Source organism: Phyllostomus discolor, chromosome 5, assembly GCF_004126475.2.
Source record: "Phyllostomus discolor isolate MPI-MPIP mPhyDis1 chromosome 5, mPhyDis1.pri.v3, whole genome shotgun sequence".
Taxonomy (NCBI): Eukaryota; Metazoa; Chordata; class Mammalia; order Chiroptera; family Phyllostomidae; genus Phyllostomus; species Phyllostomus discolor.
The window spans coordinates 172,065,476-172,083,363 of record NC_040907.2 but is presented as its reverse complement, the minus strand read 5'-3'; the positions used below and the strand labels follow the sequence as shown (position 1 = coordinate 172,083,363).

At 59.4% G+C, this 17,888-nt stretch overlaps 1 protein-coding gene across 3 annotated transcripts in view; it reads right to left on the bottom strand.

The window, feature by feature from the left end:
- Positions 1-17,888, bottom strand: part of DOCK1 (dedicator of cytokinesis 1) — a 341,306-nt gene that overhangs the window by 268,319 nt on the left and 55,099 nt on the right. For 2 of the 3 annotated variants that reach the window (XM_028512883.2, XM_036027442.1), the window contains exons 11-16: positions 15,700-15,772; positions 12,468-12,610; positions 8,506-8,631; positions 4,791-4,915; positions 3,686-3,784; positions 2,812-2,884 (exon numbers count right to left, since the gene is read on the bottom strand). In XM_028512883.2, coding sequence (XP_028368684.1) covers positions 2,812-2,884; positions 3,686-3,784; positions 4,791-4,915; positions 8,506-8,631; positions 12,468-12,610; positions 15,700-15,772 — 639 coding nt within the window. The remainder of the gene's footprint in view (positions 1-2,811; positions 2,885-3,685; positions 3,785-4,790; positions 4,916-8,505; positions 8,632-12,467; positions 12,611-15,699; positions 15,773-17,888) is intronic. The other variant, XM_036027443.1, reaches the window with a different exon arrangement.

The following is a 17,888-nucleotide window of genomic DNA, read 5'->3' as shown; positions in this document are numbered from 1 at the left end:
TTACTCGCGGGCCCAAAAACAGATTCGAGAGCCAAGGACCAAAGGGACCGGGTGACTTTACAGGAAACCCTGCAATGCCGGAAGCCAAGAGTAACTGTAAAGCGATGCTAACGGAGACCGTGTGTTCGTGACCCAGGGACACACACACCACGGGGAACGGACGGGGTCTGGGAGCTCGGGCCACGGTCAAGGACCGCCAGAGGGGCAGACCGCTCGTTCACCGAGAAAACTGGCCGTTGGTGTGGAAGGCTAAAGAGGCGGGTCCCTCCCTCACCCCGTGCACGGGTGCACTGATGCGGATGCCGGGTGACTAGGGCCCTTTCTCTCTGGCAAGGAAGTTCTCCCGCCAGGTGTCTGCCCGCGAGACTCCGCCCTCCTTTCGTCCAAGTTCCTGCCGAGGCCCCAGCCGCCCCGTGGGGACCAGCCGGAGGCGATGAGTGACGTGGCTGCTCTCTTTCCCCTCGCCTGACTCGTCCTCCCTCCTAGTTGTCACGGACCGATCGTGTCCCCCAGACGGTCATGTGGGAGCCCTCACCCGCATGCGACACTGCGGCGGGTAAGCCAGTGAGAAGGTGCTTCAAGTTCGCTGAGGTCGCAAGGGTGGCCTCTGACCCCTCAGCACCAGGGACCTTCTCAGAGGAGGCGACACCAGTGCCCTCTGCCTCCGCATGAGTTCTCAGTGAGCAGCGGCCGTCCGCACCCTGGAAGGGGGTCCTCACCCAAACCTGGCCGCGAGGCACCCGGACTGCAGACTTCCGGCCGCCAGGACCGGGGAAAATACGTGTCCGCCCCGCACACACGGCAGCACCTGCCTCAGCTGACGCGGACCGCAGCCCGTCCTTGTCTCCGGCCCGCCCCCAGATGCCCGTGTGTGTGTGTGTGTGTGTGTGCGTGTGTGTTGTTTCCGTTCACGGTCAGTTCCCCCCGCTGGACTCTGAGTGGCAGGCACAGCGTGGGTTTTCGCTCTGCCCCCTTCCCAGGGCATGAAAGGGGGCTCACCCTAGAATACGTGCTCAGGGCAGACCTGTTCTCCTTGGGGACATGCTGCCCAACAACTTTCGGGGACCAAAGAGAACAGAACTTGGTGCTGTGTCGAAGGGGGGAAGGTGGGAAGAGGGGCGACCCCGCTGGGTGGTTGGGAAAGGCCCCTCTGAGGATCCAAAACCAGGGTCCATTAGTACCTGGCACATAGTAGGTGCTCAACAAATGCTAACTAAGTAAATGAACAAATGATTGACTAACCGAAAACAGAGGGTAACGGTAACGAATATGGACTCCAGGGATCAAATAAAGCTCTTTGTGAAAGGATACTGGAAAGCATGAAACATCTTCGTGTTCTGATGAAAAGAATGGGCCGTTCTAAGGCCGACACAAAAGAACACACAAATAAAGCACGTCTCTGTGAAAGCAGCCGTGAAAAGACCTGGACCGTGCTGAGGGCTTCCCCATCCTACTCCAAGGAGCACAGAACAAAGATGTATGCTTTTAGTGACCTTGCACGTCTTCACAGCAAGGGGATGGACTGCACTTGGTGCACGCTCCTTAGCAGCTAGTGCGACATAGGTAACAAATTTGCAAAGTGCCAGGGGCCACAGGAGGCCACTGGCTGCCGGAGCAGGCAGGGCGGCGCCACCCAAGCAGGCCTCCTGCAACCGGGGGTATCAGCTCCTGGCAGGCAGGCAGGCAGGCAGGCAGGCTGCTGGCATTCCTGCAAAACCCAAGTGGAGCCTCTGGAATCGCTAACACGTTGCTGGCGAGTGTTACATAGTTACATCAGCAACTAACTTTCCACATGAGTGCAGGGGGCTCTGCAGATCCCAGCCCAAGAAATCCCATCGCTTGCTCCCATTAGCGGGGAGCAGCTCAGATCTGCTAGGAGGGACAGTGTGCGATGTGGCCTCAGTTTCTTCCACCCCTGACCCAGAGGGTGTGCCAATGGGCCCAGGAGAGGCCTGGGGGGCCGTCATCCCAGCAGCTGACAGCTCCCGACTTCAGCGGCATCACACTTCGGATGCTTGCCACGTCTCCGGGCCCCCACAAGCTGGGGCCGGGAGACTTCATTAATTATACAGATGTGGCATGGTGTGTCGGGTGACAGCATCTTGTCTATAATGAGCACTTAAAACTGACAAGGAAAACAAGGATTTTGAAAATTAAAATGCTACAGAAGATACCCCTCTGCCCTGCTGTGATTTATTAATTAGAGAGAATGAGCTTGTTATAAGCAGGAGCGTACTCAGATTCGGAGACCAGTCCTCCGTGGATTCTGGAACCCGGGTGTGCCCTCCAGCGCCCCCTACCCCCGCTGCCCTGAAGCCCACCCAGCCATGCTGTGGCCAACTCCTACCCCCACTCACTCTTCCACTGGTGCATGGCACCTCCAGCCCCCGACTGCGCCCTGGCTGAGGACACACCTGTCCCTGGGGCCCCCGCCTCTGCCCTTACCACAGCCTCCCAGGCTGCCCTTCTCGCCTTGCTCCTTACACACCGACCTCAGCGACTTTTCTCAGGGACGAAATGGTGTGCAAGTCAAAACCGAAGAGAGGAAATCGAAAGACTAGGAAGTTGCAAATTCAAGAAAAATTCAGGAAATTAAGATATCCGGTGATGGGCTGCACGAAGGCACCGAGAACGTGCCCCGGGAACAGGCTAAGGCGGGACGTGAGCGGAGGTGTCCGGGCCTCGTGGCGCTAGGGCGCCCGGGCTCCGGAACTCCCTAGAACGGTCGCAGGACAATCTAGAACAAGCGCAGCCCACGGGGTCTCCCCCGGGTTTTCCGCTGACGCACGGGACGATGCACCGATTACTCACAGTCCTGCGAGGATCGGTGGCGGAAGGTGAACCGGAGGTGGCTGCGGTTGGCGTCCTCGATGGGGATGGCCACCTGGCGGGACGGAACAGGAAGTGTAGTTACACCGTGGCCACCGCGCCTGGACAGCGTGGATCCCCCGGAGCCCCCCGTCCCACTGCATCGTTTCCTCAAAAAGCACCCAAGTGCCTTGCGGGATGCTACACATGGCAACACGGCGAAGGGCGCCGAGCCAACTCCAGGGCACGGCTCACGGTTTGGTGAGTGCTGAGCCGCACTGTTAAGACTCCATTTCTAAGAGCTGCCATTTTCGCTGTTCGCCCCTCCCATGGTGTCTGCACCCCTCTGGGCTGCGGGACCTGCCCCCCGTGGCTGGACGGGAGCTTTCTTGTTGTGACATTTCGCATTGCACCCACAGCCAGCAGCTGGCCTGCCGTGCGGCCATCCAGGCCTGTGAGGTCAGCCTGGGGCACCGGGAGATGCTGGGTCCGCGGCGGGGACAGGGGACAGGGGACAGGGCCGTCTCCCCACGAGACCCTCTGCACACAGGCATCTCTGTGTGTCTCCACTCGGTGTGAAGACGGCGTCTCACACACAAAGCAAACCCAGGAAGAGAAAAACAATCCCGTCTTAGAGGACTCTGCCGTCTGTCTCCATGAAAGTCCTATCTTTACGTTCAAAAGGAAACGAGGGTAAATGTGTTCCAAGAAATGCCAGTGCGGTTCCTTAGCAACCCCGAGGGACTCTGTGGAGAGCTGTCCCGCTGCTCGGTGCCCGGCGGCTGGTGGGGCGGGGGGGACGTCCCTGGGCTGCAGATGAGCATTTCATCATCCCCCCCCCCCCCCCCGAGGGACACAACGACCATGTCGATGGTACCTTCACGGTCTCAAACCAGCGTGGCTGTTTCACTTGGTAGTAAATCACGGACTTGTACTCCGAGATCGCCTCGTCGCCAGCGCCGGGGAAGATCACGTGCTTGAAAAGAGGGCACGAAGGGTCCGCATCAGAGCTCAAGAGCGTGGCACGGCGGGCAGCCCGCACCTCCCACCCCCGCTGGGTGAGCTAGAGGGCGGGGAGAGCGCTCCGGGGACGCAGGTAACCCCATCTCCAACGGGACGCAGCTGCCTGGCGCCTGCAGCCACAGCCAGCGTCCAGCCTTGCTCCCAGACATTCCGGATCCTGAGGACTGTGCTGCTTGGGGATGGGGCGAGCCCCACCCTCCCCTCCCTGGCTTGTGGTGACATCCTGAGGGTGTGCGGGAAGTCGCCCGATTGACTCAGTAGGTCCCGAATAAACGGCTGCAGACCAAAGTTAGGAGGTGGTAACACTCCCTCCCGTGCGTCCCCAGCTGCGAACCATGACCATCGACCCCTGTGGGAGCAGCAGGGGGTGAACCCAAGTGGCAAAGGCCAGCACTGGCCAGTGGGACAGCGCCCAGAGCAGCCCAAAGAGAAAGGAGACCCGAAGCTCAGGTGCACACACAGGGACCGCCCTCCACCATGGGCCACAGAGGTCACTCGGGCCACAGAGGTCGCTCGGCAGGGGCAGGGCTACCTGCCTTGGTGTGGCCTCTGAGCACATCTCAGGACACAGAGTCCTGCCAGCTGCAGTGACCACTCAGGGGCAGGTCCTGGTCACCTCCACCACCCAGGAGGAGAGTGCCAGGGCCGTGTGCAAGCTCAGACCCCAGCTCCGCCTCCAGCCAGCGCTCTGAGCCCAAAGGAACTGATGCGTTTCCTGGGCCCCAGGTCGCTCTGGTCTCACGTGGAGCCAACGAGAGCACCTGGACTTCCAGGACAGGCCGGCGGCCAGGCCCCGGTGCCAACAAACCAGCCCCTAAGGAGCAGGAGGAAAGGGAGAAGGAACGGAGGCTCTGCCCTGGGGTCGGCAGAGGGTCCTTCAGGGTCTCTGGTGGAGCGGAGGCGGACGCTTGGAAGGGAACAGTTAGACGCCACGGATTCGACCTCGCGACGAGAAGTACCTCCAGGCGCTTGCCGTCCTCGTCGAACACGGACACCGTGACCTCCACATTCTTTGCCGTGGTTTTGCTTCCTTTGTCGAAATCTCCCTGAACTAACGTCACGTAGATATCGTTTCGAACGTCACCTGGGGGAAAATTACGCCTTTAAAGCCAGTCCATTATCCACTGCATCGCTGTGAATTCCGCAACCCTGTCTAACTCGTTACCTCTCCTAGCAGGGTGCTGTAAGCACTGTATCAGAGGGCTGTGACATACTTTCCACCCAACACTCTCGGCATACAAAGGCCCGACAAAAGCAATTCTCATCATCATCGTCATCATCCCAAGGCCCTCATTATCTGTGTGGCTCCTGCCCTGGGCAGCCCACGCCCCTCGCAGACCAAAGACGGTCTCTGGGTCCTTGAGGGTTCAGCCCCTCCCCAGCCTCCGTGGCTCACGGCGACCCATGCCCCTAGCCCTCGGGAGACCGCCGTCTGTGGCCGTCTGCATCTCAGCAGCCAAGGAACATCGTACCATCCGCTGGGACACAGGGTAACGGGCAATGCTGGCCTCGTGCACAGCTTGCTCAGGAGCTGAACAAAAAGCTGAGGAAGACGTCAAAGGGGCTAGGGGTGGGTCAAGGGGGAGACCCTCTGCTGGAATTCCTCTCCTTCGGGCGGGGCTGTCAGGAACCACACCTGGGCGTCTTTTTTTTTTTTAATTAAAGTAGACAGGACATACACTACAGACCTGTGCATTTTAAAGCGAGGGGGGACTTAAATTGTGCAAAAAAAAAATGTAACTAATGAGCCCGAGAGTTTCTTCCCACTGACCACAGTCCACTGGGGAAGCGCAGCAAGCTTCGGCGGCCGCGTGACGTGCAGGAAGCGTCGGTGCCCCGGGGCGGCCGCTCTGAGGCCCGTCTGGCCACCCCCGAGGCTGACCCGCCTGCTGGCCATCGGGCGCACCAGGAAGTTCTCTCCCGAGCAGCAAACAGCCCACTCTGGGCAGAGAACAAAGATCCCTCAGGAAAAAATATCTCCTTGTGTTCTTATTTGGGTTTTTTTTTTCTCCCTGTTCTACTCTGGCTTTGATGTACCCAGCTAGTAAATTAAGCTTCCATTTAAAAGTCATTATTATAAGAATCCTAGTGGGTCGCCGCCACAGCCCCAGAGGCTGCTGGGAAGGGAGCAGCCACACCGCAGACCCGACAGGGAGAGGCGTTAATGACGGGGCACGGGCCAAGGGCTGGGGGCGAGGCCGAGGGTCCAGGACCTGCCGCCAGTGAGCCGGGCGGCCTGGAACAAGCCACCGAGCCTCCCACCCACTTATAGACACGCACGGCTGAGCAGGCTCATGGACAAGGTGGGGAGGTCTGTGGGACCCCTTGGCCTGGAAACACTACGAAGGCACAAAAGCCATAACCCAGGGGAGTGACAGCAGAGTGACAGCAGCCTCACGGAGGCCTCATCAGCCCAAGGACAGACATGTCAGGAGGCGGTGAAACGCCAGGGTCCCCGTCTCCACGGTCCCCCTCTCCGGCTGGCCCAGAGATGCTCGCTGTGGGGCCAGCCCCGAGTGAGACCCCACTTTTTGTCCAGAAGCCCCACAGACGGGTGCTCACCACAGGCCCCCAGCACATGCCTCCCCAGCTCCAGGGCGCCAATTGGGGGAGGCGGGTGCTGGACAGAGGCGCAGGCGGCCTCAGAGAGCCTTGCTCCATCCGCTTCACCCCAGCCTTCACCGCCGTCCAGCTCAGGGCACGCTGCTGCCCCGCCAGGGCCCTCGGGGCTCCGGGATGTCCGGGGGGTCGGGCGGGAGGAGAATGGCCTATAGCACGGGCCGCCAGAAGGCCCCCCACAGAGCCGCAGAGAGGCACAGCAGTGCCACGGGACGCACGCGGCAACAGGGGCCGAGGCCCGGGCTCCGAGCGGAAGCCCCCCGCGCCGTCTCTTGCCCAAGGGCCTGCGGACCACAGCCAAGCCACAGAAAACAGGGGACTCGCTCAGGAGAAGCCCCGCCCCCCAGGAACCCCCACTTCCCACGAGTCTATTGTGAGATGACGTTATGGGTTTAGACTTGCTTTTCAAGCCTCAGTCATAAGGGAAATAGGACCGGCGTGAACTAGAAGTTCCTCGGGCCCTCCTGTGAACAGGAGGCCCTCCTACGGCCACCAAGTCACAGGACGTGACCTACACATTTGCATCCCAGATCCACACGCAAACATGCGTGCACGGGGACGTCCAAACGAACAGGCTGCACACGGACTTGACCGCTGCACACAGTCGATGCACCCGGCCCCTAACGCACCGCAAGTCCTGGCCCCTAACGTGCCCCACACCCCGCCCCCTGACGTGCCACACCCCGCCCCCTAACGTGCCCCACACCCCGCCCCCTAGCGTGCCCCACACCCCGCCCCCTAAAGTGCCCCACACCCCGCCCCCTAACGTGCCCCACACCCCGCCCCCTAACGTGCCACGCACCCCGCCCCCTAAAGTGCCGCACACCCCGCCCCCTAACGTGCCGCACACCCCGCCCCCTAACGTGCCGCACACCCCGCCCCCTAACGTGCCGCACACCCCGCCCCCTAACGTGCCGCACATTGCGCTTCCTGCAGGGCGGGGCCACCGAACGCCGTCCAACCAGTTGCCACCGTCTCTCCCGGCGACGCACCGGCAATCCCAAAACAGAGGGAGGAGGAGGAGCCTGTCCCCAGCCACCCTGAAATCAGCAAAGCCGTGACTGTGACACGTGCGCACCGGATGGGCCTCCGTCCCTGCAAGCACGCGGCGGGGCCCTATGAAAGGTGGCCATGGGGTGGACATGAATGACGGGGCGGTTTGGCCCCCTTTCCTCCGCCCCCCAGCCGTGGCACTCCGGGCTGCGGCGGGATCTTGATGGGAATTAGTTCGCCCAGTTTGCAGCCTTCGGAGGTGCTTCAGCGGAAACGCCAGACTATTCACGTGAGCGCTGACTGTTCATGCGAACCAAAACGTATCCCACGGATACAAAGGATAAATATTAACATGCTTCCCAAGATCTCCCGAGGATCAAATCCGATTATTAATATGAAAGTTATTTGGAAACTGAAAAGTATTAGATAGAAGTGCTTAATCTTGACCTGGAATTCCGTTATTGGTTTAATCGGCTGAAAAAGCCACGACCGGGCCCCAGCGATTCCGGTACGGGGACAGGCACGAACCGGGCGGGTGCCAGGGGCGCACACTCACGCCCTGGCCCCTCCTCCGTTCCTCACCCAGGTATCCGTCCGGACTTGCAGGGTGTCCAGGCCTCCCTCACGTGACCCCTGCACTTGGGAGCTGACCCCGTACTCCACTCAGCCCACCTCTGCCCAGCTGTCCCGCGGTCCAGTGAGGGCGGGGAACACTGATGGAAAGCACGCCCTGTGTTTCAGGGCACACTGGGGTCTGGGGAGAAGCTGGAGGCACCAGGCCGCATGCCCAGAGGAGGAAGTCATCGCGCAGAGGGGGCTGGCAGCCGAGCAGAGGGGGCTGCAGAGGGAGGGGCCCAGGCTCTGGCCGCACTCAGAGGCCTGCTCCGTCCCGTCCTTGGTCCCGTGAGCTGACCCATGAGTGCCCCCTGCTCACCAGGGCCACCACGGTCACTGTCCGCATGGCGCTCCGGGGCCAGCCAGGCAACACCCCCCCCCCCCCAACACCGGCCACAGCCACACCGTGCGCAGAAACGCGGAAACTTGGAAGGACGCCACTCTTACCAGGCATGATTATCTCCGGGAAGCCGGTCTTCCGCGCCACGGCGGTGGTCCTGTCCACCAAGTGGGGGAACTCCTTCCGGATCTGGTGGACATCTCCAGGGAGCAACTTCAGGGTCACCCACAGACCTGGGGGAGCAAAGGGCGTGTGGGTCATGCTGCATCTCGTGCGCTTTTGAAAGAAGACGTCACAGAGCCAGCCCCGGCGAATGAGCGACTTCTAATTCGCGACTAAATGAGCGACTGCAGTGCCTGATCAGTAGACAGTGTATGACAGCGTGTGACAGCGTCCCCGACCTTCCTGGCACCAGGGGCCAGGTTCGTGGAAGACAGTTTTTCCAGGGGCTGGAGTGGGGGGATGGTTTCGGGATGACCCAGGTGCCCTATATTCGAGCTCACCTCCCGCTGGGCAGCCCCCGGTTCCTAACAGGCCCGGAGGTTGGGGGCCCCGGTGTAGGAGAAAGAGAGGAAGGCAGTACCAGGAAAGGGTGGCCGGCCCGGGAGAACCACCAGCCTGATGAGCTGATCAGCGGGGACACAAATCTTGCTCGGGAGGCGCTTCCCAGACCAGTGAGCGTGCTAACTACTGTGCACCACGGCCACCCGGGGCCCAACGTGGTGCGCTTTCGAGCTGATGCGCATCCAGGGTCGGCCAGAAGGTGGCGTCCTGCTGGGCATCGGTTGAAAGGCTATGGCTTCTCCCTCTCCCAAGGAGGAGGAGGAGGACGGTGGAGAACTTGGGATTGGGAGGCAGCCCCACGGCCTCACTAACCCACCCGAGACTCAAACCACTAAGCGGCATCCCAGGTCCCAGAAGGCAGGGAGCCATGGTGCACTGGGTCTCAGGCCACCCCTGGGCCGGCCCCATGGGGCAGGGACAGCCACCGCTAGTCCCCAGTCGCAGCGTTGCAGTGCAGGGGGCACAAGTGCTCCGGCCAGCGCCCGGCTGTCCCCCACCCTGCACGAGACAGACTTCCACGTCCGCTCAGCGAGAGGAGAGGACGCTGCAGCACCTACGCTCCGTCCCCGGAAGGCTGACGGGGAGGCGCCTTTTGCAGAAAACACTCCAGAGCAGCGAAGCGATGGGACGTCACAAGAACAGGGAAGGACGCAGCGGGCACTCGACAAGACCAAAGGCAGGAGATGGAGCAGCTGCCCAACTCCGTCAGCCCTTTTCACAGACAGCCCCCGTGCCCAGGTAGGAGGGCAGGCTGTCGCTGGCAGCGGCCACATCAGGGGCTCTGTCGCTGAGTCTCCGGGGCCTGGCCTGCTGGCTCCCTGGTCACTCGGCTAGGTGGGCCCTGAAGTGCCCACCGGAATATAAAGGCAGCTGACCTCACCAACACTGTCTGTCCGTCTGTCCATCCAGGTAGTCCCCCTCCAGACGCACGCCTCCACGGAGCCTGGGTGATGATGCACCACAGCACAGCGCTGGCACGGGGCAGGGGACCAACGGGAAACCACAGAGGAGCCGCACCTGGCCCCCCCGGCTGCCCCGTCTCCAGCAGCTGGCACAGAAACGTCTCTGCAGTCTGCGAAGGTCGCCTGGCTGTGGTTGACAAGGCCCACGGGCACCGACGACCGTCTACTCCTTGCCGGCCAGGGAAGCCCCTTCCCCTTGCTGCCTCCTCACTCCCTCTGATGTATTCGGAAGTGTCCAGTGAGCACCCACTGTGCGTCCCACACACACCAGTACCGCAGACCCGGGGCGAACGCTCGTTATCACTCACTATATCCCCGCCGGAGGCTTGGCTTCTATTTCTTTCTTGGTTTTTTCTTTGTATTTTATTATTTATTTCCTAAACCATTTTTTATTTTCAATTATAGTTGGCATGCAGTATTACATTAGTCTCAGGGGTACACCCCAGTGATCGGACATTTATATGGCTTACCAGGCAACTAGCAAAGAATGACAGGTGGGGACCCCCCCCCCGGCCACACTCCGCTCACCAAGCCAGGTGCCCGACTGCGTCTCCCTGCTGGCCCAGAGGGGGGTCCCCTCTCTCCAGTCCACTCAAAGTGCCACAAGCTGGGGGCAGCCCCGGACCTGCAGGGCAGGTGAGCAGGTGGACCTCTGAGTGGCTGGACACCTACGCCCCGACTCTGCCCTCCAGGAGAGCAAACCAAGAGATGAAGGGACCCTCACAAAAGGGCAAGGGGAATGACCATGACCATGGACACGGCGCTGGTCCCTGCTGGGGACACCAGGGTGCAGCTAACTCCTGGGAGTGTGGGTCTCAACACCCCCCGATGGAACACAGAGCATGTTCTCTGTGCCCCCTGCATCAGCTCAAGGCCCTCTGGCGTCCAGGAATTCTGGCCACAGTGCCAGTGGGACCGGCAGAGGCCGGCTCTGGGTCCCCTTCCCGAGAAATGTCCCGCTGGCCTGACACCACGCCCTGCTTTTCCTGTCTGACTGGGATAATACAAGTCCACTGAACCTCTGAGGACCCTGCAGGAGCCCGGGACCCAAGGGAACAGCTGGCGCCGGGCCTCAGCGCGGTTCTCAGTGGAAGCACACACCGGGAGGGCTGCAAGAAGGCGAGTTGGGGGCCAGCTGCAGACGGCTCTGCCTTGACCTTGACCAGTCCCGTTTCATCCACGTCTTGGGTGGGGGTGTTGGTTTGGCTGCTGTTTGCCAGGGCGGGGGCAGCTCACACCAGGAAGAGAGCCACGGGGCCCCTCTGTGGCAGAGGACGGGGTCCTCAGCCCCCATGCGAACTCCCCTCCACACGGTGGGACATAAATCTGGGGAAGGGTCTCCTAACAGCACACTGGCGTAGGCTGCTACACAAGGACACAGGCCGCTCACCGAAGCTCCAGGGTTCAAGGGCAGAGTCTGCAGCTCATCCACAGAGACACGGGTTTCCCCGCCTGCGCTAAAAGCAGCCTCAACAGGAGGCTCTGAAGGTGACTTCCCCTAGGGCCGGAGGCAGGGCCTCGGTAAACAGTGGCTTTGTGGCCACTCCCGGTCGCCCGAGTGCCGACTGTCACCAGCCAGAGGAGGTGATTGATTCATTGCCTCTGCCAACAGAAGGTCAGCTGCTGGGGAACTTGTCAGCCAGGGATTAAAAATGATGGGCGTTAGAGGGGGTGGGGGGCAGTCCCGCGGTCACAGCACAGAAGGGGAACAAAGACGACAAGAGGCTGCTTTCTCGGGGGAGCGGGAGGGGGGGTCCCGGAAAACACCACGTGGCAGTGATTAGCACGCCACCGGCCAGGACCCCGGAGGGGAGCGCGTGCAGGAGCGGGTTTTGGAGAATGTCTCCTGTTTTGCTAACAGCAGGGTGACACAACAGGCGGCGACAGTCCCTGTGTGCTCTCCGGGAGTCGGTCAGCGGTGTCCCAGCGGGCTGGGGGGAACGGGGGTCGCTGGGCACGACCTAGGGGGGCGGCAAATCTGTTGCTCCTGTCTCATCGCCTCCAATTTCCAAACGTTTCATGGTGTCCCGCCCGGCCTTGCCCTCACACCCAGAAGGCTGGCGCTCAGCGGGGCCCACGAGTGCGACCAGCAAGAAAACCCTCCAACGCTGAACGCCAGGCACACAAGCATACACGTTATCCAAGACTGCCATCGACACCATCCTTGTCCTCGTCCTCATCCTCATCTTCATCCTCACAACCACCACCACCACCACCATCACCTCCATCATCACCATCCTCATCTTCACCCCCACCATCACCTCCATCATCACCATCCTCATCCTCACCATCACCTCCATCATCACCATCCTCATCTTCACCACCACCATCATCTCCATCATCACCATCCTCATCCTCACCATCACCTCCATCATCACCATCCTCATCCTCACCACCATCACCTCCATCATCACATCCTCATCATCATCACCACCACCACCACCACCATCCCCACCATCATCAAACTAAAATGCACACCACACAGCACTATCCCAAGTTCATGGAAACGGACACGTGTAGAAACAAAACGACGGAATACGTACCCTGGCCCTTGTGGTTGACTTCTTTGGCAGCAATGACTTTGTTTATGACAGTCTGGAGGAAGTCATTCTCCCCTGCCACCCTGGGTGAAAAACGGGATGACATGTTCAGCGGCTTGTGTCGAATGGCGTCGTCCAACGCGAGCCTGGAGGGCACGGGACGACCAAGACCACAGGAGACAAGGGGGCACAGAGACCCGGAGGTCACGGTCACAGGGGAACACAAGAGACCATCGTCACCGAGTGCGAGAGAGCCGGCATGAGTGAACGCACGACAAAGGACAGGAGAGGTGACAAGAGAGACAGGGAAGAGCATCGGTCAGGAAAATGCCGAACCACGTGAGAAAAGTAAGCACACGAGCCGCCCCTGCCCCCGGGGAATGCGCAGGCACCAGACCTGCGCCCACCTCTGCTGGGCGGCTGGGAAGGGGAGCTCCTCTGGGGGGCGCGCTCGGGCGGCATCTAATCCTAAGAATGTTCCTCCACATTTCTCCAATTTCAGTAATTCCAAGCCACAGCATAGGGCCAGGGGCAGGTTGTTTGAAGGGAAAAAATAATACCAAGAAAAAAAAATCCCTCCCACTTCATTTCTTGGGACGCTTGGGCGGTCACCTAGCTCTGCTCTGGGAGTACTCAGTGTGGCCTAAACCACTTCAACGTGGAAAGAACAGCCTAGTCTCTGGAGAGCACAACCAGCACCTCTGGAAAGCGAAATCGTGGCACGGTTGTGAACGTGATTGCCAGTGTTTTGGGGGCTCACGAGTCAGGATCTTTTAACAGAACCCGCGCTAGACGAGAGAATAAATACGAACAAGGAAACGTGTGCAGAGAAATGCCACGCAGCACAGCACAGGACGATACGCCATGAGCGAGAAAATATGCGTCACGTACGGACTGCTGAAAATCACGTTCGGAACCAGCGACAGGTGTGATCCATCACTGGGGCCCCATTACTGGGGGGAGCTGAGGAGTGTCTTAATTCACTTCCCCAAGTTCAGAGAGAGAGAGAGAGAGAGAGATGTAGGCTCTGCTTCCCTTCCCTAAAACTTACCCTGTAATATAATAAATCAGTTTTAATGGAGCAAAAAAACGGTTCCATTAGCATGGCATTTCCCAGAGAACTGGTTTCATTGCTTATTTTGCTGTTACAACCGTGTTGCTCTTTAGTTTCGAACGTGAATGCAAATACCACTCTGTGTGTCAGTCTCCCCGTAATGGGGCGAGCAGTGACGGACTGCGGTGAGAGGTGAACACGTAGTAACAGTTTGGAAAGGGGATGTTCCGCTAAGAGACCGAAAAAGATGGTGGCGAGGCACCATCTGCAGTGACTCCCAGCCTGTCCCGTGGGATTGAGCTGAGCGCACCGAGAACCGAACTAGGAGCCCCCTTCCCTTGTCCGACAGGTCTTTTTTTCCCCTTGGCTTTTCCCAGAAGGCATGGGCAGGCCATGGGCCCTTTCCACTCGGGGCCTGACACCCGTGGGGCTCAGGAAACTCGGGGGTGTCCCACGCACAGGAGCGGTCGAGGGGACGGGGCCATGCCACCCCTCGTGGGCAGAGGAAGCGGCTCCATGGTATGGTTCTATAAAGGTGTGTTTCACATTGCACCTCGACCTCTGCCCGTGTTCAGAAATGACGCCCCCCACCCCCCGTTCACCGAGGGAGGGGCCAGATTCTGCAGAACCGGCTCCCTCTGCAGCGCCCCCTGCTGGGGGTGACCGCGCAGCAGCCCCACACGACAGGGCGAGCGAGCAGCAAGGGGGGAATGGCCTGTCGTGCGGACCCACAGGGTAGCCGCTGGCCGCGTGTGGTACCGAGCACTTCAAATGCAGCGGGTGTGCCTGAGGCGCTCGGAGTTTAATTTAATCTTGTGCTCATGGACTGAGAGAGCCCCGCGCGGCTGGTGGCTGCCGTACGGAGCAGAGAAGTGAGCTGCGGCACGGAAGCCTCGTGAGCCTCAACCCCCCAGTGTGTATGGCGGCTTTTTGGGTGTCCTCGGGCCTGGAAGACGGCACAGCGGTCCGCTGAGCCGGGCCTGGGGCGCTCTCTGACCAGTCGGCTGCCTCCAGAGCAGAGAGCCTCCTCTTGCTGCCCTGAAGAAGTGGTCCATGCCGGGCTCGGTCGGCTGGGCCATCCGGCACGGACTCGTGGTGCCAAGGGCAGCGCACCCCACCCCTTCTGCCCACCCGGCCCTGCCTGGGATCCGACTCCTTCAGCCACGGCTGAGCATCACCAGCCTCCAGCCCCACGCAGTCAACGTGAGAAAACAATGTAACATTTCTAAAATAAAATCTGTCTCAAGTCTGAGACCAGGCAAGCCCAAACAGAATGAGGAGCTCCATGAGGAGGGAACGCAGGGCGGCCGCCAGGACGGGCCGTGCCGACCCGCCGCGCCGGGCGATCTGCTAGGACTGCACACCCCAGCTGGGAGCCGTCTCTGCCGGGGGACCTAACGTGTTCTCAGCCCCCTCCTCTCGCCACCTGTCGGAGGTGCAGCAGTGCCCACCAACAAGGGCCTCACCCACCCTCTAGGGGCCTCACCCACCCTCTAGGGGCCCTGTGGCTCTCATCTCCAGGGAAACGAGACCAATTCTCGCAGCCTTTCCCCCAGGGTCCACCTTCACATCGGAGCACCAATTTCAGGGGCCTCCCCCGAATGCGGCTCCAGCTGCCCACCCCTCGCTACCGACTGCGTGCCCGACTGGACAAGCCCCTCTGGCAGCGGGCATGGCGGGCACAGGTGCAGTCCACCCTCCACAGCCACCGAGGCAGGAACACCTGAGCCTGAGCCTGAGCATCGGCTAGAAAGCATTCTCTCCCGCTTCACAGAGGAATTCGTCAATATTTGGTTCGCTCTGCTACTTTAAAAGCAGCAACCTCCCGTGATAAATCTGAAAGTACTGTATTTTGAAGACGTGAATGGCTGCTAGCATAAGTCCATTATGTAAAGACACATTCACGCTCAGAGCAGAACCGTAATTCTGCGCGTCCTGCGCACTCAGAGATTCTGGGGTCACGTTTAAAATGCGCCGCTCGCGAGACCCAACTTTTAACTCAGGCTTCCTTTATGGCTGCAAAGCCTCAGGTGCTACAGTGACCAGACCGACGTTTCATTGTTTTAAGCTAATCTGTCCCTCGCTGTGCTGAGTCTGTGAACTTAGTTGTGGAGGTAACCGCTGCCAACACGTGTTTTCTGCGTCCCCTCTGGCTGGGGGCGTCGGCTGTCCCGTACTTACGGCTGAAAGGGGATGAAATGCTGTTTATCCTCGTCGTCCACCTTCCCGTTTATTATGTCTGTCACATCCATCACTGAGAACGAGAAGAGAACAAAGATCGTGGTGTCGGAACGCTGCCACCAGAGAAAACAGACACACGGAGGAACTTCAGAACGGCTCCCGACAGGCAGCGGCACGAACCGCGTGGTGGAATTTTCTTATGTTCAAGCAAACCGCTCCCTGGCTGGAAAGACGAGCGAGGTTCTCGGAGACCACCGGCCCACCCCACGCGGGGCCGGGGCCCAAGCGGCAGGGCTCTCTCGCACCGATCCCCTGCCTCTCGTCCTGCTAGAGCCGCGCTCTCCAAGAGACCTCTGTGTGGTGACGGGAAGTCCCAGAACAGCGAGCCCCTGAAGAGTGGCCAGTGTGATGGAGGAGCCGGACTGTTACTTGGATTTCCTGTCCCTCAGGTCCCATGCAGCCCCTCTGCCCAGTGTGGCGGCAGCAGGAGGAACTAGGGCAACAGAGCCGTGACGTCACCTTGTTGACAGCCCCGTGGGGCGGGCCACTGAGCTCCGCAGCCGTTTACGGACGGCGGGGTAGGGTGAGTCCGGGAATGGAAAGATTCGTAGAGCCGGGGCACCCAGGAGGTACCAGAGCCACAGAAAGGGGCGCTCACAGAAAACTCCTGATAGGAAAGGATGTTTTGAATCGACTTTTTTCTTTATAAAAAATTTAAATTAAATGCACAGATTATAATAGAGTTCAATGAATTTTGAAAAACGTGTATATCCATGCACACACCACCTGATCAAAACATACGTCCTTCCCACCCCCATGCATCGCATCAGCCTGTGAGAGCTGAGCGTTCCCATCCGAACTGAAAGGAAGGGACAGCTGCGGCCGGCGGCCTGGCTGCCGTCGGGGCTCAGGGGACCCCTGCACTCCCGGGAACTTACACATCACGGGTCCCTGGCCACCAAAGCATCTACAGCCTGGCGTGGGAAGGACGCCGACCCACACCCGCTGCCACAGGTCTCCCTGCCCTCCTGAGGGGAGCCCGGACCTCTGTGGCAAAAGTAAAAGTGTGTCTTCAAAGCCGCCAGAGACAGAGAAGATACAAAGCGTCCTGAAAAACTGCGGGTGTTTCAACTGTGAGATCAGATTATACACGAAAGAAACCACAGGGCCTGCAAAGCACAGGTGCGATGCTGAGGTCTACACTCAAGAAACAAGGAAAGAAAACGAGCAAGGACTTCCTGAGCTCAGAAGGGCAGCACCCCCTGCCCCCACCCGCACCAAACGTCACTCTCACGTGGCCAGTCGGACGGCAGCCCCCCCGAGGGAGTCTGGGGGTGGGGGGGAGGGCAGTGCACTGAAGTCCCTGCCTCCTTCTCATCGCACCAATTTCACCGGTATCATTTACTGTATTTGCCCGCATATAATGCACACTTCTTTGTGCAAATTTTTGAGGGAAAAATAAGGATGCGCATCATACACGGGGAGTACCTGAAATACCTGGTACCTATTCTCATGTTTCGTAATTATTTGTTACATAAAATTTCTTGTACCACAGCACATTCAAAAATAAATGCTAAAATTCCTTTGTAACACAAAAACACAAGGATCTCAATATAGATAAATAAATAAATAAATAATTGAATTAAAAAAACTAAAACGGAAGATTTTTTCCCGGAAAGTCGGGGCCAAAACCGTGGGTGCGCATTATACACGGCAAAATACGGTAATCCTTATGAAGTAGTGAGTCATTTATTTGAACCATTCCTTTCAATGACTGGACGTGCTTTTCCAGAAAAGCCCAGGCAGAGCTCGGAGGACTTTCTTTCTGGCCAGCAACAACTCTGTGTGGCACCGAGACAGGGAGCATGAGTCACTGTGCATTGGCCAAAACCCACGGGGCGGGCGCTGCCGAGAGCAAGCCCTCAAGCAAACCACAGACGTGACAATGAGGGTCCATCGGCTGCAATAAACGCATCTTCTGGTGGGGGCCGTGGGGGCCGCCCTGCGTGTGGGTGCAGGAGTTCAGCGCAAACACTGTGAAATCTCTGTCATTTCTGCCGAATTTTGCTAGGAACCTAAAACTGCTCTAGGGATACAGTCTGTTTGAGAGTAGTTAAGACCAAAACGACAAAACGAACTGAGCCCCGAGTCTCCTGGTCTTGCAGGTGAGGAACGAACACCTTCCGTTG